This window comes from Saccharomycopsis crataegensis (assembly GCF_037102585.1).
Source record: "Saccharomycopsis crataegensis DNA, jcf7180000000098, whole genome shotgun sequence".
Classification (NCBI taxonomy): Eukaryota; Fungi; Ascomycota; class Saccharomycetes; order Ascoideales; family Saccharomycopsidaceae; genus Saccharomycopsis; species Saccharomycopsis crataegensis.
The window spans coordinates 1,582,716-1,605,279 of record NW_027043838.1 but is presented as its reverse complement, the minus strand read 5'-3'; the positions used below and the strand labels follow the sequence as shown (position 1 = coordinate 1,605,279).

General features: G+C 37.1%; 7 protein-coding genes across 7 annotated transcripts; 3 read left to right on the top strand and 4 right to left on the bottom strand. All coding sequences in view use genetic code 12, as the record gives it.

Moving 5' to 3' along the window:
• Positions 1-987: 987 nt before the first annotated feature.
• Positions 988-3,624, top strand: DASC09_063680 (sodium/calcium exchanger protein; the record flags this gene model as incomplete). The annotated part of the gene is made up of 1 exon (XM_064999952.1): positions 988-3,624. One exon carries the CDS (start codon positions 988-990, stop codon positions 3,622-3,624), a length of 2,637 nt encoding a protein of 878 aa, XP_064856024.1.
• A 406-nt stretch (positions 3,625-4,030) lies between these two features.
• DASC09_063670 (Zn(II)2Cys6 transcription factor) lies at positions 4,031-7,216 on the bottom strand (the record flags this gene model as incomplete). Its single annotated transcript, XM_064999951.1, has 1 exon — positions 4,031-7,216. The coding sequence occupies one exon, from the start codon at positions 7,214-7,216 to the stop codon at positions 4,031-4,033; it is 3,186 nt and encodes a 1,061-aa protein (XP_064856023.1).
• Positions 7,217-7,483: 267 nt separating this feature from the next.
• CHS5 (Chs5p) lies at positions 7,484-9,049 on the bottom strand (the record flags this gene model as incomplete). Its single annotated transcript, XM_064999950.1, has 1 exon — positions 7,484-9,049. One exon carries the CDS (start codon positions 9,047-9,049, stop codon positions 7,484-7,486), a length of 1,566 nt encoding a protein of 521 aa, XP_064856022.1.
• Positions 9,050-9,373: 324 nt separating this feature from the next.
• DASC09_063650 (coiled-coil domain-containing protein) lies at positions 9,374-11,479 on the bottom strand (the record flags this gene model as incomplete). The annotated part of the gene is made up of 1 exon (XM_064999949.1): positions 9,374-11,479. The coding sequence occupies one exon, from the start codon at positions 11,477-11,479 to the stop codon at positions 9,374-9,376; it is 2,106 nt and encodes a 701-aa protein (XP_064856021.1).
• Positions 11,480-11,873: 394 nt separating this feature from the next.
• BUR2 (Bur2p) lies at positions 11,874-13,322 on the bottom strand (the record flags this gene model as incomplete). The annotated part of the gene is made up of 1 exon (XM_064999948.1): positions 11,874-13,322. One exon carries the CDS (start codon positions 13,320-13,322, stop codon positions 11,874-11,876), a length of 1,449 nt encoding a protein of 482 aa, XP_064856020.1.
• Positions 13,323-14,601: 1,279 nt separating this feature from the next.
• DASC09_063630 (Rgc1 protein) lies at positions 14,602-17,241 on the top strand (the record flags this gene model as incomplete). The annotated part of the gene is made up of 1 exon (XM_064999947.1): positions 14,602-17,241. The coding sequence occupies one exon, from the start codon at positions 14,602-14,604 to the stop codon at positions 17,239-17,241; it is 2,640 nt and encodes an 879-aa protein (XP_064856019.1).
• Positions 17,242-18,521: 1,280 nt separating this feature from the next.
• Positions 18,522-21,344, top strand: DASC09_063620 (bifunctional nucleoside/nucleotide kinase/histidine phosphatase family protein; the record flags this gene model as incomplete). Its single annotated transcript, XM_064999946.1, has 1 exon — positions 18,522-21,344. The coding sequence occupies one exon, from the start codon at positions 18,522-18,524 to the stop codon at positions 21,342-21,344; it is 2,823 nt and encodes a 940-aa protein (XP_064856018.1).
• Between the last annotated feature and the right edge of the window lie 1,220 nt (positions 21,345-22,564).

Below are 22,564 nucleotides of genomic sequence, written 5' to 3'. Positions count from 1 at the left end.
TCCCCATGTAATGAATGATCCAGATAAAAATTTGGGTAATTCATGGAGTGCTTCACACCCCATGTGTGAAATAATTACGTTATTTGGTCAATTATTGCCCTTTAAACATTGCATAAAAATGCAAAAATAGTGACACCAAAATTACAGTAAAGATATTCACCAGCACGTGCTGATACTATAGGAAATATGAAAATTTGTACAATTTTTTATAACCGCACTCGCAAAAATGGCATAATTCGAGAGCTTTTTCTGCAGCCTGATACCTCCAGGTGTATATGGACGCAATAGTCATATGGTTGTCATGCGCAGTGTTCAAACATTAGCAAATAAAGCACTTTTCAACAATTTTATCATGGATTGCGAAAAGATTGGATTTTTGTTGCGTGGAGTTAGGTAATACTCCCTGCTGTACTAACTTTCGGTTAGTGGCTCTATTTCCATGTCCTATTTGTTAATATTTGCCTAAACTATTCTTCGTAGTAAGTTTATTTCCTCAAAGATCCAATTCTCTTAGTGCAGAAAACTTAAAAAAATATGTGCGGATATCATCAATTGGATAAATTAATGTGACAAAAGTTCTCCAAGGAGCTTTTTTTTTCAAACCCCCAGTCTATGAAAACCAATTTTTCTAAATTCGGGAAATAAGAATGGGCTTATATTTGGAACCGTTTGCCCTGTGGAACAAGCTGAATTATTGCAAATTTGGAGATTTCCAGATGTAACCACCAAACTTTAGTAATTAAGATTTCAGCATAACTTGGAAACATTGTGCTTTGAAAAAGTAGCATTAGGATCCTCTAAAATGCTTTTCTGGATCTCCTTTGAATTTCGAGGACGTCGTGTATAATCAGGATAATTTCCGATTATGGCGATCAATGACCCGTGCGGGTGGTATCATCGCTTTGTGGTACCAAAAAAATAAGACAACCCTTCTTTAAATCTACCAAATAATGCTATTACGCGACAATACACAAATGGCAACAAGAGATGACAAAGTACGACTCCACAGTATTCTGGTGGTGGACAATAATACTTCTAATAACGAGGTGTGAAGGGGCTTTTTCTGGCTCATTTGCCAACGCTACGGCCATCTGTCAAACCGTCAACACAATACCCAGGGAAGAACAGTGTCAATATGCCATCGACCATTGTCTGGGCGAGGAAATTGGTAACATAAATTATTTAACATTATACTACTGCTTTGAATCATCTACCAAATCAAATACTCTACTTATACTCTCAGCGGTTGCCCTAGTGATATTATTTGTATCGTTAGGGTTAGCTGCTTCTGATTTCTTGTGTCCTAACTTGAACTCGATTTCCAAGTTCTTTCATACAAGCGAAAATGTCACTGGTCTCACGCTATTAGCATTCGGTAATGGATCTCCCGATATTTTCAGCACTTATAACTCAATGAAGATAGGTTCTGGTCCCTTGGCAATCGGGGAATTAATAGGAGCAGCATTATTTATTTCATCAGTGGTGGTAGGATCTATGTCGGTGATTCATCCGTTTAGAGTTGTGAAAAAGACATTCATTAGGGACATACTCTACTTCTTAGTATGTCTATTGGTGTTTGACTATTTTGTGCTAATAAGGGGAAATATATCCTGGATTGGCTGCGTTACCTTGATAGCTTTATATGTATCGTACGTCATCATGGTTTTGGTATGGCAGTTTATAAATTCCCGAGTAAAGGCAAGAAAACTAAAGGATTTAAAGGCAAGAAGCCAGTACTTTGATGATGTGGAATATGATCCGATCTCAAACCCTTTGAATGATGATGATGATTCTGGACAGCAAAGATATAATGAAAACAACATGTCTAATGAAGGGGATGATGAAGAAGATGAGAACCAGCCAGATATTAATAATCTAATAAATAACGCTGCAGAAGGAAGTGTGCATCTTGGATATAACCCTTTCTTGGATGAGGGACTAGATGATATTGATAATAGAAGTCATAAAAGTGGTGGTACTAATACCAGCAGAATAATAAACAATGGTGTAAGTGGGTTTCTCACATACCAAGATGTTATTTCTCCTGGAGAAGTTTTTGGAGACGACAATTTACAGTATGATATTCACACAGAGAACGATAATGAAAATTTTGAAGAGGATGAATTCGATGACACCATGGATACCAACAAATTCTTTGTGCGACCTTCTTTAATGGACGCCATTAAGCTCAATCAAAATGCTCAAAAATCCAAACCTACCACCCCAGAGTGGCTCGATGAATCAAGTGCTATAGATAATCAAAGCTCAAGTAATGAAAGGATTAGTTTACATACTGTTGCGCAAGGCATTCATGACGCTTCAATGGCGCGACCTTATTCAGAGCCCATCAGGCCCCCAGAGGATATCACTGTTGACAACAGATTATCAGTTTCGGAGCCTGCATATGAAGATTATCCTCAACTTTTTGACGGATCTTCAGAAACTGAAGAGCTGTATTTAAATACACCGGTGGAGACAGAATATGAATCAACATCAAATCACCACTATTCACAAGAAAGGGAATCCCAGTCAAATCTTTCACAAGAGAGAAACAACAAAACCAAAAGAGCAATGGGCCTCACAAATTTGAAGTCAAATTATGACTTGGAAAAATATCTGGCTTCATCAAGGCTAACCATAATTTTTTTTCCTTTGTTATCAGATTTTTCTTCTAAATCTTTAGTTGATAAGATACTAACGTCGTCAGTGTTGCCTATCTTCTTTTTTTTGAGATGCACTGTCCCAGTTATTGACTATTCAAACTTTAGAGATACTTCTAAACAACTTGCTGAGCTCCGAAACTTGAAGCTTGTTAATGAATTCACTAGAGAAACTAACGATGAAGCTTTAGATTATGGCTCAAAAGTTTTAGAGATTTTATACTGCAAAAAGACGTTCGCTGAATACTCGGATGAAAAGATTATTCTTACCCTCCAAACATTTACTTCAATAATTATTCTTCCATGGTTAGTATTTGCGAGTCATAAGTTTTACTTTCCAGTGGTTTTGCCAGTCTCGATAGTATTTGCTTTGGTACTTGCCAAAATTATTTTGAGATCCTTCTCCCCAGAAAATTTTGGCAATGGAACAATTTCAAACAGGCTACTTCTAGTTTTAAGAATCAAGAAGGTTATGTATTTCACACTTTCGGTTCTTGGATTTGGAATGAGTATGGCTTGGATTTCCGAAATTGCTGCCGAAGTGGTGACGATTCTAAGGCTTTATTCTGTGGTTTTCAATTTGAGCGAGGCGATATTAGGGTTCACGGTATTTGCAGTGGGTAATTCTCTAGGTGACCTCATTGCAAATTTCACCATTGCTAAAATGGGCTTTCCAAGAATGGCCCTTGCAGCATGCTTTGGCGGTCCATTGTTGAATATTTTAACCGGGGTTGGGGTTAGTGGATTAATAATTATGGCGACAAATTCAAGTATGAACGTTGGGTATGATCTTGAACCAAATTTGACGTTATGGATAAGTAATATCACCTTAATTGCCAATCTATTATTTTTGGTCATTGCCGTCCCAAGAAATGGATGGAAAATGGATAAATGGGTTGGTTTGCTAACAATTTGTTTTTGGATAATTGCCACCATTATTAATATTCTCATTGAAATATTTTGATTAAAATTTGGAGATTATAATTACAATAATTTTTTTTTTTTCAATAAACTGTTTCATTTCATTATAGTATATATATATACATAAACATTATAGATAAGTATTGTAAACCAAAATTCCAAATAAAAAAGAGAGCCCTAACTAATGATATAATTGTAAAAAGTAAAAAAATAAAATAAAAAATATATAGCCAAAATGGAAGAAAATAGCGAGACCAATCCACGAAGAAAAAGGGAAGAAAAAAAAATTCTATCAAGAATAAAATGAGATATTTAACAGAGAATGAAAAAATAATGATAATATATAGAATAAAATGGGATATCTAATAGAAAAAAAAAAAGAATAATTAATATATAGAATAAATAAAATGGAATATCCGACTGAAAAAAATAATTAGTAAATACTGTGATTAAAAGTTCAGGGCAGCGAACTTCTGAGTATCATCATGGAAAAGCGACCCATTCATAGAAAAAGGATCAAGATCGTTCAAGTCTAAAAATATATTGTCGCACGTCAATCTATCATCACTTTCACACCCACCACCGTATCGAACATCACCGTTAGTTTCATTAACGAGGAAATTATTCGCCAGTTTATTATCGTTATTATTACCATCTTGTACGTTCGGTGAGAAAAACGCTGGCGCGACGGAGTGCTCACGGAAATCCTTCAGGGGAGCTGAAAAAGAGGGGTCCATGAACAAAATACTACTGGCATCTTTATTAAGCCCATTCATTGGAACGTTATCGAAACCCCCCAAGAAACTCTTGCTGTTGTCTTTTATGGTTGATGAATTATTAAAAGCTTGAGTATTGAGGCCCCCATCAAATGCATTAATATCTCTAGCCAGGGCATTTGACACGCCGTTTGATGGATGAAGATAATCGTTATTACCGTCCACACTGGTATTGGCAGATGGTGGAAAGGCATTGTCCTTTTCATTGGCGGCTTTGATTACCGACAAAAATTGAGCAACCTTGTAGTCAGTATCATAGTTATATGTTGTTTTTTCTTTCAAGTTTTCCAAACATAATAAAACCATTCTTCTTCCAGAACGTTCGACAAAATTGCTATCAATGTGACGAATCACAAACACTGGTTTTGACAAACAGCACAAATAACAATCAATCAAAAGATGCAATTCATAAAGACAATTCTCATTGGTGTTAACGCAACACGGAATTGGGTCATCGATAGAGAATCTCCCCACGCTATGGAGGAAGATCACAAAAAAAGCACAGAAAATGAAATTAGCCCCCCAATAGATCACACGAGGATTATACTTGAATATCGAGAATGATAGAATCAAAATGCTTTTGGCGGCGGTAAGGTAACTATTTTCAAAAGTTTCCATTCTTGAGCGGAATGCGTGTCTAATTCTTTTTTGCTCGAACTCAGAGGTCGTGCTACTATGTTTATCAATGCGTCTGTATAATAAGTAGCAAGCTTTATGGGCAAGCCTGTTTGCCTTCATGACGTGGTAGTAATAAGTAAACTGGGTCATCAATAGAAAAGCAACGTTAGTTCTAATCAATTCTGTACGGTATGAGAAAGAATCAGGATATAAATATCTGCCACTTTCAGTTTTCTTCTGATCATTATTGATTTTTCTTCTCTTGTTTTCGTGATCAAAATTCTCATCATGATAATCACCCAACACTTTGTATAATGAAATATCCATTCCAGAATTAGGGCGAACATTTTCAGGTAGCGACTCCTCCCAAGCCTTGAGTTCTATATTCAATTGGTTGACAACGTCTAAAGCCCTGAAGAATGATCCCAAAAAGTCCTCATCATTAGCCAAAGACGTATCGGAATATCCTTCCATGTTATTCAAAACACTGTTGCGGTAGAATTCTTTAGAATATTTGCTTAAAAGTTTTACTAGCGTGAACGAAAAGTAATTGACCAAAAGTCCAAACCCAAAGGAGCTATAAGTTGCAAATTTATGCAAAACATTAAAGAAAGCCCTTCTATTAACAATGGAATTATCTTGATTGAAATTAATTTGCAGTAACGCAGAATAATCCTCATTCATTTCCTTATTTCTATTTTGAAGGAACTTCGCAATAATGATCTTGGTAAAATTGAAAAAATCATAATCCGTGAGTTCGTCATCTTTCATCATTGGAGATTTTTCCACCGAAAAAGAGATATCCTTATCATATATATAACACTTGAACCATAGCATTTTTATCACCAAAATATCTTCATCAATGTCAGGACTACAAGAGGCGATACTAAACTTATCATATCCTAGTGATTTAATATGCTTGCAAGCAACACTCAAGATCAAATAATTGCACCTGAAGAAAACCGTGGACCTCAAGTAAAAGCACAATAACAAGATGCCAAATATGGTTGATGGACCTTCATTAAATTTGATGAGCTTATGAAAGTAAAAAAAGCAGTCCTTCATTGCAACACGCTCTAGTTCGGCAATATTAAGTTGCGGATCGTTGACAGAAGATAGTATACTCTGAGTTATCGAAGCGGGCATCGGACTATAAGATTGAGAGCTGTTGCCATTACCAGTTATTGTCAAATCCATGTAACTGCATCCAAGACAAACAATCGCACAGAGAATCAAGTGCTCGGAGTTTGTGAGGTCCGGAGGAGTTGCAATAGAAGATGATTTCCATTTTTCTAATATACCCTTGATAATTGATAAACCACCTTTTTTACCTGAAAACATCATGCTGTCAACATTAAGATCCAAGAACACCTGGATAAGATTGCAAATAATCTGTCTTCTTTCTAGTAAGTAGGTCAAATGACAACTGCTTTGATTAAAATCTATCTTAAGAAAACGTGTAATTTTCTTAATAATCTTTGCATGGTCTTTAACAACCGGTTCAAAAATCTCAAAATTCTTGCCACTAAGCCTCTTAATTGATTTTAATGATGGTTGTGAAAAAATCGTGACCGAACTTGATGATGAGATGAGATCTAAAAACTCATCAACGATCTCTTTTCTTGTTTTTTTATCAATAGTGCTATCTCTTTGAACTAATTGTGATATTTTCATAGGGTCGTATCCCCGATTTGTGACAGGCGCTTTATTAATATTATTGTTATTGTTATCATTATTCTGGTTATGGTTAGGATTATGATTATGATTATGATTATGATTGTAATTGTGATTGCGATTATTATTATGAATATTATGAGTGTTTGACTGCGACCTTATGAGCGGTAAGATGTTCTTAGTTGAATCTTGTGTTTTCAGCAACTTCTCCAATAAGAGCTCATTCATTTTTGTCACGGAATCAAACTTGGTATTTAGGTTATATATCTGGTTCTCCAACACACCAATTCTAGAGGTCAAAACTTCAATCTGAACCTCCAAAGCTGATGCATCCATTATCTTAGTGGTTTTTTTGTATTTGGTTCTTTTTTTCCTCACATAAGTATAAGCACATGGTAGATTGTGGACAGCACAATACGCACAAGGGTTTTGACCGCTACATTTTGTCTTCCTTCTTCGACATGAGTCGCAGGCACTACTGACTCTATGACCTGGCCTTAAGCTCTCATCGATATGATAACTTGTCTCAGGACCTTCATCGTTTGATGATGGGCTGGAGCGCATCATAGCTGTGTGTCTCTGAATACTTCACTAATGTCCTTTAGAGGATTGATTGACTGATTAGTTAATTTTTTTTTTTTTTATCTGTGAGGCGGAACGAGTGTTTTGTACCGCCCCGAATTCTGTCTGCACATCTGTACACCAATCTCGGAGCGTTTCTTCCTGTTGTTCCGTGCGTTTAGGCATACCATACATACATAGATATACATAATAATAATATAACCATGGTATTCGCTACTAACTACTTGTTTACTGACCCTGTTGATTCCTCAATTACTTCTTCAGTTGCTTCTTTTTCTTCTTCAGTTTCTTATTTTCACTTTTTGTTGCAGCTGGTTTCCTTTTTTCAACTTCTTCAGTCTTTTTTTCAACTTCTTCAGCCTTTTCTTCAACTTCTTCAGTCTTTTCTTTAACTTCTTCAGTCTTTTCTTCAACTTCTTCAGTCTTTTCTTTAACTTCTTCAGTCTTTTCTTCAACTTCTTCAGTCTTTTCTTCAACTTCTTCAGTCTTTTCTTCAACTTCTTCAGTCTTTTCTTCAACTTCTTCAGTCTTTTCCTCCTTCTGTTCTTCCTGCTTATTATCTTCTGTTACAATTTCTTCCTCATTAGATTCACTGACCGGCTCATCTCCGGAATCTTCCACTTTTATAACCGGCTCAGCCGAAACAGGTTCCTTGTCGGTAGGATCATCCTTTACAGATTCTTCATCAACAACTTCATCTGGAGTACAAGCGATTTCTGTTTTTTCAACCGCTTTCTGGTCTTCTTCAAGCTTCAGTTCCAAAACTTCAGTTTTTTCGGCAGCAATTATTTCCTCAGCTTTCGTTAGTTTATCAGCGGTTTCTTTCAAAGCAGCATCATCCGAAACCACGGTCTTTTCTCCAGTAACATTAGTGGAAGAGCCATCCAAAGGAACATCATCGAATTGTTCTGATTTGGAATTTTTGGATGACGGGTTCTTTGGCAATTCATCGGCGGCGTCGGAATCCGATGCCGCTGGTGGATTAGTAACGATAATTTTTTCTTTGTGAGTGATTTTATATTGTTTAATTAACTCTCCGTTGGCATCAAGATAGAACATTCTAACCCCGACAATTCTTTTATCGGTATCACATGCCTTCAACCATTCTGGTCTAACTACCGGAATATTGTTGTCAACCGCTTTTTTCCACTGTTGGCCCTTGGCTAACGTGCAGACAAAATGGGTAGTGTCAACCTTAACCTCACTTTGTAATGGTTTGGCATTCATGCTCTTCAAGATATCCGCAATATCTTCTTTATTTATTCCTTCTTCTTTCCAATCGATTTCTCCCAAACATACGGTGATCCCGCTCAAATCAGTCATCTTATGGGTTCTAACTTCAATTTCATTCGAGTGGTACACCCCCGCAGTGGTATCCAATCGCAAGCTAAACTTGAATGGGGTATCGATTGGTAGACCTGATAACTTTGTGGTGGTATTGATTAAAGGATTTGGTATTTGACCTAACCGTTCGCCGTTCTTGTATAATGTCAACGATTTGATCGATGCGGTGCTCAATTTCAACGGCTCCCATTCTAAAACACACGAGGTTTGGGTGACGTTTCTCAATTTTAATACTGGTTTTTCCGGCTCGGATTGGCCAAACATCTTGAATATCTGATCTTGCACTTCATGGAATTGCTGTTCTTCCTTTTTCTCATTATCCAAATCACGATCACATCTGATTTTCACGATCGATCCTGCTTGTACGCCATCCGGCAACAAAATCGTTGGAAATTCAATCAAGTGATGATCTTTTGTCAACAATAACGCCAATGACGCATCGAGTTTACCCACCGTTAACGATACTTCGACCATTGTTTTTTTTCCCGCTTTATTTTTCTGTCTAAATTTTGTATTGGTAGTGGGAAAAATCTGTTTACATTATCGTTATTGAACTTTTTGATTTTCCTGATTTTAAACATGGTGTTCTTCAGAACGTTCTGGGGGTTGCCCGGCCATATATGGCGTCAAATATAGAGAATCTAATATATATTCCGGGGGCTTTTTTGCTGAAAGGTTACAATAATTAAAAAAGAAAAATAATAATAATGATAATAATAATAATGATTGTAAAGCCATCAATTATTATTAAACTATAAATTCCATCCACAACATAAACCAGGATCTGTATAATTTTTCCTAAGAATTATCTGGCAACTCAAAAAGCTCCAACTTCAACGCAGATAAAAGACACGGAATCTCATTTCTCTGTCTAACCCACAAATCTATTAGGGTTTCACACTTCTCGTAGAAAATGTCTTTTGAATTGCTGGAAATTTGCAATGACCTATTCTGTAAATCAACAACCAAGTAATCCTTCTGCTGCTCAGCATCTTCCGAATCTCTATATTTTGGTATGACCTTAATCTTCTTGGTGTCGGCAAGCAACACAATATCATAGCCAAATAACAACGATATACTGCTAAGGAGCTCCTTGGATTTATTACCGTAAACTTTTTTAAGGCGATCTAGTTTCTTATTTAGTTTCTCGATCTCTTTCTCATTGTGCTTCACTTCAACCATATATCTATTAAGCACCGCCCTTGGAATCAATGGCACGTCATTACTTCTTTGCTTTTCATTGCACAAGTCATCAAGACGGGTGAGCAAACCATCATTTTCCGCTTTCAATGATTTCAAAGTTTCCAGTTTGATTTTTTGGTACTTGAGCATTGGATTGAGATCATTGTATAAAGAAAGAATTCTCTCTTTTGTTTGTTGTTTATCATTGTCGAAATTCTTTTCTTTAAGGAGTTCCGCTTCCAAGAGTTTGGTACGTTTTTCAAAATGAGAAGATTTTGATTGAAACAAATGAAGTTGCTCTTGATAATGAATGATTTCCTTTTTATTTTTCAATATTTCATCATGATATTTGTTCAACAAGGGATTATTGGATTCGACAGTAGAAATCACCAGTGGCGTGGTATCATTGAGTTTCTTTCTCTTGTTGGATTCCTCATTGGTCTTTTGGATTTGGTTAATGTAGTTATTCAATGTTTTTTCGAGAGCCTCTATATCTTTAGTTTTCTTATTAAGCTCTGACTGAAGTTCTTCCATCAGTAGAGGTTCGGCAGATGTCTCACGTTGAGATTCAAATGTTTTCATAGTTGTATTATACTCGGCCAATCTGGAAATCTTGCTATTCAACAACAGAATCTCATTTGAGAGTAATAAATTTTTATTTATCAAGTCAGAATTATTCGATTTCAATTCGTTATTATTTTGAGTAACTTTATCTGATTTCATATTTAAGTCATGGATCAATTTCGATTGGGTTTCGTTGAAGTTTTTGAAATCTTCCAATTGAGTTTTCAAGAATTCGATGTTTGAAGACAAGTCATTATTAGTGGTGGCAAAGGAATTGTAATTTTTCACAAAGTCTTCAAGATTTTGATCCTTGTGAGAATCTTGGAGTAGCGAGAAAAATGAGGCTCTTTCTCTTTTATATCGCAAATTTTCTTCCAATAATTCTTCCATTCGTGATGTTTGTCGAGCAATATTAAGCTGGTAATGCTCGATGGTATTTTGTAGCGAACGTTTTTCTTCCTCAAGTAATTTTATTAAGGTGGTGTCAACTTTGGCATCTTGCAACTCAAGATCCTTAACCGCAATTTTAGATCTCAATTGGGTATTTTCATTTATTTGCTGAATCAAACTTTTATTAAGGGTGTCAAAATCATCACGGTTCAATACTGTACTATTTACCAGCTGTTGTGGTTGCCCCTCCTTGATATGACGATGATCAATTATTTCGGTTTCCAACACATTATTTCTTTGCATCAATTCAAGATTCTTCTTCCTTAGCTCTTGCAATTCATTCTGTAATTGTCCTCTGATTTCAACTTTATCCTTTTCAAGAACTTCCAATTTCGTAAGAAGCATCGATTGGGTATTATTTGCACTGTCCAACTCGAAATTTTTTTCGGATACGCTCTCTTGCAATTGATGTACCAACCAATTCAACTTTTCAATCTGTGATTCGTCGGCACGCGACTTCGACCGGAGTTTCTTTGTCAATTCATCATTCGCCCCCTTTAATTTCTCGTTCTCGCTATTCACAAATGTCTGCAATGATGATGAGAGCTGATACTCTTGGGTGAGCTTCATGAATTTTTTTGAAAGACGGTTTATTTCTTCATCTTTTGACGCCTCAAGGATTTTCTTTTCGGTCTGCAAAGTTTTGATTTTGTGGTTGAGCGCCAGAACTTCCGGGCTATACAATGCTGCTGATTCTATTTGCTTCATATTCTTAATGTATACGCTATGGGAGGTTGAATAATATAATATAAAATAATAATATAATATAATCACATAGGTACCACACACTGTTTACTTTTAACGATTTTCCCATGAATAAAATTCCAGAAAAAAACCAGGGCTTCGAAACCAAAAATTCAAAAATGGGGGTGGGAGAGGGAAAGTGGATCACTTTACTGCTTACAAAACATGAAATTTAAATTCATTAATCGTTAAATGATGAGATAGAGAAAGTTTAGAGTCCTTGTGAATTGAAGTGTCATGTCATAGAAACAAATAGTGTAATTTTCGACAAATTGGGGGGAAAGAAAAAAAGGATGGATAATAATAACAAATCAATCCAAGATTTTCCTTCAAAAAACCATCGTTAAGTTTCCATATATTAATAATCAAGGTCTTTAGTTTTTTGTTGATCCGGAAGAGTTCTACCAGGAACCATGCCATCTTGTACCAGGTAGTATCTTCTATTATCTGAATCTGCCGGATGATCAGTAAATCTATTTGCTGAGGCATGAGGCCGGGCAGCATTAATTGAAGGAGGTGGCGGGGGCGGGAGAGACGCAGGAGGTGCTAGTGGTAGCAGAGGAGTAGGAGCAGGAGCAGGAGGTAGAGGAGGGGCTGATGTTGGAGGTGGAATTAGGTCATTATCTACCTGAGACGATGAATTCCATGTAATAATAACTGCCTCCTCATTCCCCTGTTTGAGATCGTCATCATCGACTTGTTCTATAATGTTTTTCAAATCTTCCAAGCTGTATTTCAATAAATCATCGTATGTGTATTCTTTGTTGCTGATGATGGTCCTTGAGAAAAACTGCTGCTTGACAAATTCCCGCAATATTGGTCTCAAATACTCTATAATGTCGCTAATTTTGGCAAGACCTACCCCAAATTTCTTTTGAAGATAGAGATGAGGAACTTTGCGCTTCAATCTGGAACAAATTAATGCAAACGCAGTTGCTGCCAACTCATTACCGTTGTACAATAGTACGGCCGGGGTGAACCCCACAGTTCTGAAAAACCAATCACCTTCCTCATATAAGGCTTTATTTGGGATTTCTGGGAAACAATCAGCATAGTTATTCTCCACAAAGATATCTGACGGGAAACGGAGTAAAAGATCGAATCGAAGAACTATTAGTAATTTATTTTCCAAAATTTTAAGGGCGTCTTTATAAGTCCCCCATTCCTCTTCATTTCGATTATTCTCTTGCTTGGCTAGGATTGCTACAATACTGTCTATTCTCCTCATATCTTCTTCGGCTTTAGTTGCCAAAAATATTGCAGCGGCCACCACTTGTTTATACGGGAATTCGGGAAACGAAACATTCATGTAGAATCGCTGGAGGTATGTTTGTGCTGCGAGGACAGTTCGTAGCCTTAGACCTAAACCTTTACCAAACTCTTTTGCACGAAGCACCGCTTTCCCACGGAACACAAGTTCTGTATTGTAGTCTATTGGTTCTTTTTGGTGGGTTCGTGTTGGGGTCTTGTCGACAATATCCTCTTTGGTAAACAACCACTGATTTTCCGGGATATCGATAATTTCCGGCCACACCTCTTCCAAATCCAAGCCATCATCACGTTGTTGGCGGGGATTTGCATTATGGGAGGGGATATATGACGATGCTGAATGAAGAACACCAGTGCCAGGTTTTTGGGGGATATTTGGAGTAACGTTGGGACTGTTATAGCCATTCCTATAAGTTGAGCCACGATGAGGAGGGACACCATAGGCAGCACGGGATCGTTCATTGTGGGGGCTACTCGATCGCGAGTTGTTAGGATACATGTAACGACCTCCATTGTGCCTGTAGTTGTTTGAATCCATCCCGGTAGTATTGCTGGTGGCCGTGTGTTTGATATACACAAAGTTACTACTATACAGATAGGCAGTTTTTTTTGCAACAACTTTTTTTTTTTTTTACTCACCCACCGGGACGGGCACCAAACCATACCGCACCAGGACCCCAAACATTACCAGGATTTCTCAGTAATTATCTAGGAATGAAATGGCAAAGGAAAGGAGAAACGGTTGGAGCCGTTGTAGTTGTAGTTTTAGTTGTGAGTCAGCAGGTAACAAGTCTGGTGGTAATTGAATCATCGTTGGTATTTTCTGCTAATTTTATTCAGAAGCAGAAGCTCAACTAGTAGCATTTTGATTTGAATGATGTTTTGCAATAGGATTCTTCTCTTACAATGTTGGGGACTATATAGATTGGATGAGCAAAGAAGGATGACAATTGTAGCCTGCGAATTAGTAGTGGCTATTGTGACATCATCAAAAGAGTTCAAACAATGTTCGTACTGGAAAACAACACTAATTTGAAGGGATATTATCAAGTGACACAGTCTTTTATTTGGCCAATTGATAATCACTAATATTGTTGGGACGGGCAGCACCTTTTCCATTCTGTCTAATATAATAGTTACCAGTGTGAGTATATATATATATATATATATATAAAAGCCATGGTGGTTGTTTCTTCTTTATCGTGTATCGTATCGTATCGTATCGTGGGTGTGAATGAGGCACAGCTGAAGGAAGGGGCCACCCAGGAGGGGGTAAAATTAAAGCCTGGGCCCATCGGCCAGGGTGACCGGTGGTGGTGCCATTCTATTAATGGAATAATATACTCACTTTAAAGACCCTTTAAATTTTTGCTTTTTTTTTTTCTTTTTTTTAAAATAATGCCAGGTATTAGTTGCTTTACAATAATAACAGTAGTAACTAGGAAAAACGGGGCTGTTGAGAAGGAGAGATGGAAAAAAAATAAATAATAAGTATACAAACAAACAACACCACATCGCCTACTTTTCCAAGAAATATTTTATTTATAGCAATCACACCAACTTGTCTTGTCACAATCGTATTATATTAAATCAATACACCCAACTAATTAGTGAAATTCTCTTTCTCTTTTTTTTTTTTTATTTTCTATTCTATTCTATTCCTTTCTTTTCTTTTGCAGTGTGTTCCTTTTTTTTTTTTTTTTTGATCCCGAGTCCCGAGTATATTTTATTTATTGCAACAAGATCCGACCAATCCATCACCCTTCAATCCTCACCTTGCACCACAGCAACAAATCACCCAATTCAACCACGGCGCCATGGACGCTCGCACTTACCAAAGCTCTTCGTGTCTGGGTGACACCGACTCAGAAATCATGAACTCTGCTGCTGAGTACGCCTACAGAGATGCTGCAAACATCATTACAGATCAAGGGGTCTCTCCTAAAAATCGTGCCAACAGCAATAGTGCCGCCAGCGATGGACCCCCAATGGGTTTAAAATCACCGTACCAAAGTGAATTGTCAATGAGTTCCCTTACCAATGATATCAGTGATCTTTCTTTACACGCCATGAAACAATTGATTCTCCCGCCAACTCACCGAAAGTCCCCATTCCATCTAGGCCTTCCAACCAATGCCAAACCTATCAATAAGCTCATCTTGAGACTTCAAACATGGATCAAGATATTGAAGTCTCTTGTTAATTACTATCAAGTTTTGGCGGTCTCTTGCCAACAAATGTCGAAAATTCACTTGAATTTGTGCGAGGCTGTCAATTTCCCAATGTTTGTCAACGGCACATCGACCGGTTTCAATTACCAGGATACATTGCCATTACCGGAATCCATAGAAGAATTGGTTAACAACCGCGGAAGACCAACTCAGGGTTATCCAATTATTAATGAGCCATTGGACCGGGCGGCCTTGCAAAATTTCTTGCCATTTGGCGCGGGGTCTATCCAAGATGCCCCAAACAATTTGATTCTTTACCACAAGAATATTTCCTCCACTAATTTGAAGCTCAGCACTGAGCTCACCAACTACGTGATCCCAAGGCTCGAAGAGCTTCGCAAAGACTTGAATCAAAAAATTAAAGAGATTCGCACTTTAAGTGATGATTTCCGTAATGATTTGAAACAAGAAATTGCCCTTACTGGTCAGAAGTTATCGGCTTATCTCGAAACTTTGGCTGGCACTGGCACTGGTACTCTGGCGGCGGCAGCCGGAAATGGAAGTACAACGTCAACCGGGGGTTCTGATCCAATGAAAAGATTCAAACAGGACCCATTCATGGCAAAATTCCGGTTAGATTATCAACTCAAGAGCCAAATTTTACAAGAAAACTATTTACAAGAGGCGTACATAAATTTACAATCCACCGCTGCCTCACTCGAAAAAATCGTGTTCGAGGAAATCCAAAAAAGTTTCCTTACCCATGGTAATGTCATTGATTCACAAACCAAATTGAGCTATAAATTGATCATGAAAGAGATATTGCAAGACGGCCTTGGTAACAAAAAATATTACGAAGAATGGAATAGTTTCATTGATAGAGATGATGGCCATAACTTTCTCAAAGATTTGAAAGTTGGTAGTGAATTACCAAAGGCCCGGAAACTTAGTGACATAGAATATCCTTTCAAAGATAATTTCATGAGCAAATGTATCAAAACTGGTTATTTGAATAAGAAATCTAAACTCTTGAAAAATTACAAAAAAGGCTTTTATTTACTCACGGTTTCGTCGCTTTTTGAATTCGCGGCTAATAGCTCGGGGTTTGAATTGAAAAACGCTGCCCCGGTCGCCAGTTATAATCTCAATCGCTGTACTCTTTTACCATTTGATCATTCCAAAAACAAGTTTGAGATGATTTATAAACACCCATCTCGAAATATTCCTGCTGATACTACTGGTGCCCCTCAAGAATCGAATCTCAAAATCATTGTTCCGGAGTCTCTCCGATCTTCTTCTGACGCTTCTGACCAGTTGGACGCCCCATTCGCCAGATCTTATACCCTTCCTAGCCTTGAGAAGGAGTTTGGGCCTCATGATGAGACTGACAAGATTTCTTTCAAGTTCTCCGATCAGAAAGAATTATTGTTATGGTACAGATACCTCAAGCAACTTCTCAAGTTTTCCTCGGCTAATGAACGTGCCAAGTTTATTGAGAAACGATCATTGAAGTGTGGTAATAATGAAGCCACGAAATCTCCTGCTGCAGCTGCCTCTTCTTCTCCTTCTTCTGAAACTGTTATTAGGGATGGCATTGTGATGAACGCTGATGGGTTATTTGGTCAGATTACCGAGAATAATAGAAGTGAGAGCACAATTACCAATGATGCTGCCGGATGGAATGAACAAAGAAACGAAGCTGGAGTAAATAATCTACATCGTGAAAGTAATGTTGGCTTACAAGGAATTGCCCCAGAGATTCTTATTTCCGATTTGACGGTGGAAGAATCGAAGCAGTTAGCAGCACATTATCATAGTCCAATGCTTTCTCCTAAATCCCGGCCAGTTTCTTTCCGTTCTAATTCGAGTTCTTCGTTCAATTTACTTAATCCGGATCAGATTCATGCGAAGAAAAGACCAACGTCATTCAGATCGCATAGTAATAGTCTGTTCAGTAATTTGCTCAGTACTATGACTGGCAATGAAGAAGGTAAGAAGACTCGGCTGCATCAACGCAACAAGAGTGAAGCGATAAGTGTTGGTAGTGGAGGGAGTGGTAGTAGTGGAGGAGAATCTAGAATAGCCGAGGAGTTTGAGAATTACAAAAGTGGTGGCGGTAATAAGGCTGGGTCAACTGGGAAACCAAAGAGACCGCTTATGAGTTTTAGTCGATCGACATCGAATCTCGAAGAGATTATACAAAAGGGCAGCAGTAGTACTTTGAATCTATTGAGATTTAAGAAGGACCATCACCCGGGACATATTCGAACGTATTCCGGGATCTGAAAAGATTGCTGATATACACAATTTGCCAATTATTGTTTTGAGAACTGCTGGATGGTTATTTCCAGAGTAAGTGGCAAATTTTGGATAGCAAAACATAATAAAAGACAAAAAAAATATGTACTGCCCTACTATATATTGTGACAATTCAATTTATTTTTTCATTTTTATTTTTTTTTCGTCTTTCTTTCTTTCTTTCTTTCTTTCTTTCTTTCTTTCTTTCTTTCTTTCTTTCTTTCTATATATCCATTTATGGTGACTTCACTAGGCACCAATATTTTTCTACATACTGTTATATATTGTTTTGGTTTGGTTTTTGTTTTTATTATTGGTTATCGATAATAATATATGATGTCAGGATGGTTTTCAATTTTTTTTTTTTTTCTGCCCCGCTCAGCTACTACTGCGATGTAACCACGTTATGGCGGTTGTCAGTATTACAAAGGATAGGGTATTGTTGGTTGTTGATAAAGATATTTTCAATATCTTGCGGTTTTGAGCCAAACAAAACATGACAATACCATATAGCTATTTATCTACCTATCTGTCTGTTTATCGACCTTATCGCACGAACAATCCGCAGTGTCGCTACGATAGAGGCGAGAAAGGAGAGTGACCGACTCCACTCCACGTGACTGCGAGATGACTCAGCTGCGGTTTCCTGTTTGGGGCGTCTCCGAATCTCCGAGGGGGTGACAACACCACCCCCAAGGTTTTTCCGGCGGCGGCAGCTTCCCCTCGTCCGCCACCCCCACCCTGGATGACCGTCCCACCACTGCCGTTGCCGCTGGGACACCAGGAGAGGATGTTGACTGATGGCTCCACCGCCTGGTGACGGAAAATTTTGTTCTCCCGCACCATCGGTCGCTGATGTGATGAGGAGGAGGAGGATTATTATGACATACATCGTACACCCACAGCTGACTGACCGGAAGCCCTTGTTCTTTGTTTCTCACCCATTTTTTTTTTTTTTTTTTTTTTTTTTTTTTTTTTTTTTTTTTTTTTTCCTTTTTCCTTTTTCCTTTTCTTTTTATTTCAGAGTTTTTAGTTCTTCCTTTCTTTCTTTCCTTGTTTCCTTCTCATTAATCATGGCCAGTGACTAATATATATCCGTAATACTTTATAAATAAATACAATATATTTCATCTTCACGTCTCTTTTGCACAAACTTCACCAAACAAACAAACAAAGAAAAAGAAAAAATGACACACAATAATCATCACCGCGATGGCCAGCGACCCGTCCTTGATGAGGCGGCTATTGAAGAAACCATCCAGCGCTTAATGTCTGTCCAATCTTCCAGCGATCTTCATACCGTCCACTCTTTGGAAAACATCACCATGGAGTTTTCCATGGATAATAGCAAAACAAAACTCAAACACCAACACCAAAACTCCGCTTCCGCAAGCAGCATCCTATCATCGATCGATGTCCCCGGACAAACAAAATCAAAAATATCCCCAAATGGTTTGATCAATGATTTGAACTCCAAGCTTGTCATCGTCATGGTGGGACTTCCCGCCCGAGGGAAATCATACCTCACTAAAAAAGTCACCAGGTACTTGAACTGGTTACAATATAATACCAAAATTTTCAACGTTGGTAATACTCGTCGTTTATCCAAACAAAACAAGGGTCCTGCTGCCAGACCATTTGAAATGGACGATCCTGCATCAGATAATAATAATAATAATAATAATAATAATAACAATAATAATACCATCACCTCTCATGACGCCAGTTTCTTTGATCCCCAAAATGAAAATTCGTTACAAATCCGTGAAACTTGGGCCATGGACACTTTGGATCAACTCATTGATTACCTCATCAAGGACAATGGTACCGTGGGGATTTTCGACGCCACCAACACCACCAAACTCCGCCGTCGTCATATCATCGAAGCCATCCGTCAAAAGACCCCTGAACACTCGAACCTCAAGATCTTATTCCTCGAAAGTATTTGTACTGATCGCCGGATCATTAACCGTAATATGAAATTGAAACTTAGTGGACCAGATTATAAAGATAAGGACCCGATTGAAGCAATGAAGGATTTCAAAACCCGGTTGAACAATTACGAAGAGGCATACCAAACCATCGATGATGATGAAGAGGCTTATTACGAAAGCATTAATGAAAACTTACAATACATCAAAATCATTAACGCCGGCAAGAAAATCACTTCGTACAACATTTCCGGGTTTCTTAGTTCTCAAGTGGTGTTTTTCATGTTGAACTTCAACTTGAACGAACGACAAATCTGGATTTCCCGCCACGGTGAAACTTATGATAATCTCAACGGCAAGCTTGGGTTTACTAAACAAGGCTCTAGATTGACTCCTCTTGGCGAACGTTATGGTCAATGTTTGGCAAGGTTTATGAATTTCAAAAAAAAAGAGTTTCGCCTTCGTCAATTGAAAAAGCACTATATTGAGGAATCGTATTTAGATGAAGATGACGACGAAGCCCTTAAACCTTCGACGACAACGACCTCCCGTCTTTCTCCCGAACTTCATATGTCAGTTTGGTCGTCAATGCTTAAGCAAACCGTGCAATCTGCCGACTATTTCAATGATCGTGATTTCAACAAAAAACAGCTCAAGATGCTCAACGAGTTATCTCATGGTAAAGTCAATGGTATGAGTCCCAAAAAATTTGCCCAAAAATTCCCTCAAGATTTCAAGAATTATCAAACCATTTATTACGAAGATGAGTACCTGAGCTCGAATTCGCGTCGCAAACTCCTTCATCGTTTCCCCGGTGGCGAATCTTACCTTGATGTTATCAATCGTCTTCGTCCATTGATTGTCGAACTCGAACGTATGGACGATCATATTCTCTTACTCACCCATAAAGTGGTGGCAAGAGTGCTTCTTTCTTACTTTATGAACTTGGAAAAAGACTACATCACCGAGCTTGATGTGCCACTTCATTGTGTTTACGTTCTTGAACCGAAGCCATACGGTGTAGATTGGAATATGTACCAGTATGATGCGGATGTCGACTGGTTTTTTGCGGTCAACAAGGAGGATATTTTGAGAAAGAAGAAGAAGAGAGAAATGATATCCCCGGAATTGGTTGATCTTTGGAGGCTTACTCGTACGTCGTCACGTCAACAGGACGATGTTTTGAAGAAAAGAAAGAAGAACACCAATTTCTACATTGAATCACCAAGTGAGCCTGGCACCCCGCAGCGAATTTCTCTGGCGGGCAATGGGGTGGGCAATGACGGAAGAAATCTTGCATCGTTAGCAGCCATCATGATGGGAGCGAGTTCCTCGATATCTTCTGCGCGTAGCTTGGCAAATGTCAAGCATGGTGTTGGACCATCAAGATTTTCGTCGCATCAGCAAGTCAATATTAATGATGTTAATGATATTGTACAATTCAGTAACTCTCCTCAAACAACTTCGCCAGTTCATACTTCGTTTAATTCTGATGATGAAGTCGAGTCGAATGCTCATGATTATGGCTCTGATGATGATGATGATGAAGATGATGATGAAGATGATGAGGAGGAGGAGGAGGAGGAAGATGACGATGATGATGATGAAGGATCACGAACTGACGAAGAAAATAATGACGAAATACATGAAGACAATAACGAGTATTGGTACTTTCAATTAGATAATGATAATCATGATGACAATACTATGATGATGGGATCACATGCCACTTTAAACTCGTCATCTTCAGAATCTTCTAGTGATAATGAGGATGAAACAACCACCAAGTTGGATAATATTCTTGGACAAGCGACGGCTGGTCTTGTGTTAGATGACAAAGCTAGTTACTCATCACAAATTCGATCTACTAGTGTATCGCCATGTCTTAATCCGTACGAGCCCTCCGAAGAAGGATGTGTCAAATTTCCTAGTGGCAGTGGATCGAGTACCTCGATGATGTCAAACCAGACGCCGCAAACATTGAGCGTCAACAATAGTGACGTTAATCTTAAATCATTGCCAATAATTGGAGAAACGGTGGTGATGAAAGAAAATCCAGAGAATAATGATAATAATAATAATAATAATAATAATAATAATAATAATAATAATAATAATAATAATAATAATACAAAACTTTCGATCAATACCAAGTTTTAATCAGTTTTCTTTAAAAGTTCATTTCATTTCATCATTTTATTATATATAGATATTTTTTGCAGTTTTTTGCAGTTTTTTTTTTTCATATGGTGGGTTTTTTGGTTTTTAATTGTTTTATTTTTTGCAGTTTTTAGTTTAGTTTTCGCTTTTTTTCTTTTTATAATATATATATATATATATATGATACAAAATGCTATTTAGATTGTTATTGTTTTCTGTTGATTGATATGGGATGGTATGGGATTGTAAGAAGAGATATTTGAAATATGAATGGGGAATTATAATTTAATGATAATTCATTAGGATGGATGAATTGATACTTAGTAGTTACTTGAGGAATTTAAAAGACGGTCTTCCCCCCCCTTTTTTTTTATTTTTATTTATTTTTTGTTGATAATTAATAATAATAATAATACTTATAGTCACTCGTGACACCAAGATACACACACCCTCCTTAAATTAAATATGCACGATGCCAATAATTTTTGACACCGAGAATTTTTAATTTTTAATTTTCAATTTTCAATTTTCAATTTTTAATCCACTCGAGAAGATCAAAATGAAGATAAATTGTAATGATAATTAGAGGGTATTTTTTTTTTTTTTTTTTTTTTTCACATATAATTAGTAATTTAGATATTATCATGTCATATTATTTTATTTTTTATTTCTTTCTCTGTCACTTTCTGTCACTTTCTGTCACACTATCTCTGATTTACATTTTGTTAATAGTGTTGTTAATCCATTTGGTTGGAGAGGGAAACAATAGAAATGAGAAATGAGAAATGAGAAATGAAGTAATATAAAATAATATAAAATAATATAAAATAATATAAAATAATATAAAATAATATAAAATAATATAAAATAATATAAAATAATATAAAATAATATAAAATAATATAAAATAATATAAAATAATATAAAATAATATAAAGTAATATAAAATAATATAAAATAATATAAAATAAAGAGTGTGCTGTGTGTGTGTGTGTGGAAAGAAAGGTAAAGTAAAGGTAAAGGTAAGTAAATTAGATGGTTGATCAAACTCATGTCAGAACGTGCGTAAATTACCACGATCAATCAATCAATTAATCAAATTAACTAACCACTGACACGAAGTCTAATTATTTGATTTATTTATTTTATTTATTTATTTATTTATTTATTTTTATTTTTTTTACCAGGGTGTTCTCTTTCTTTTGTTTACACTTTCTTTT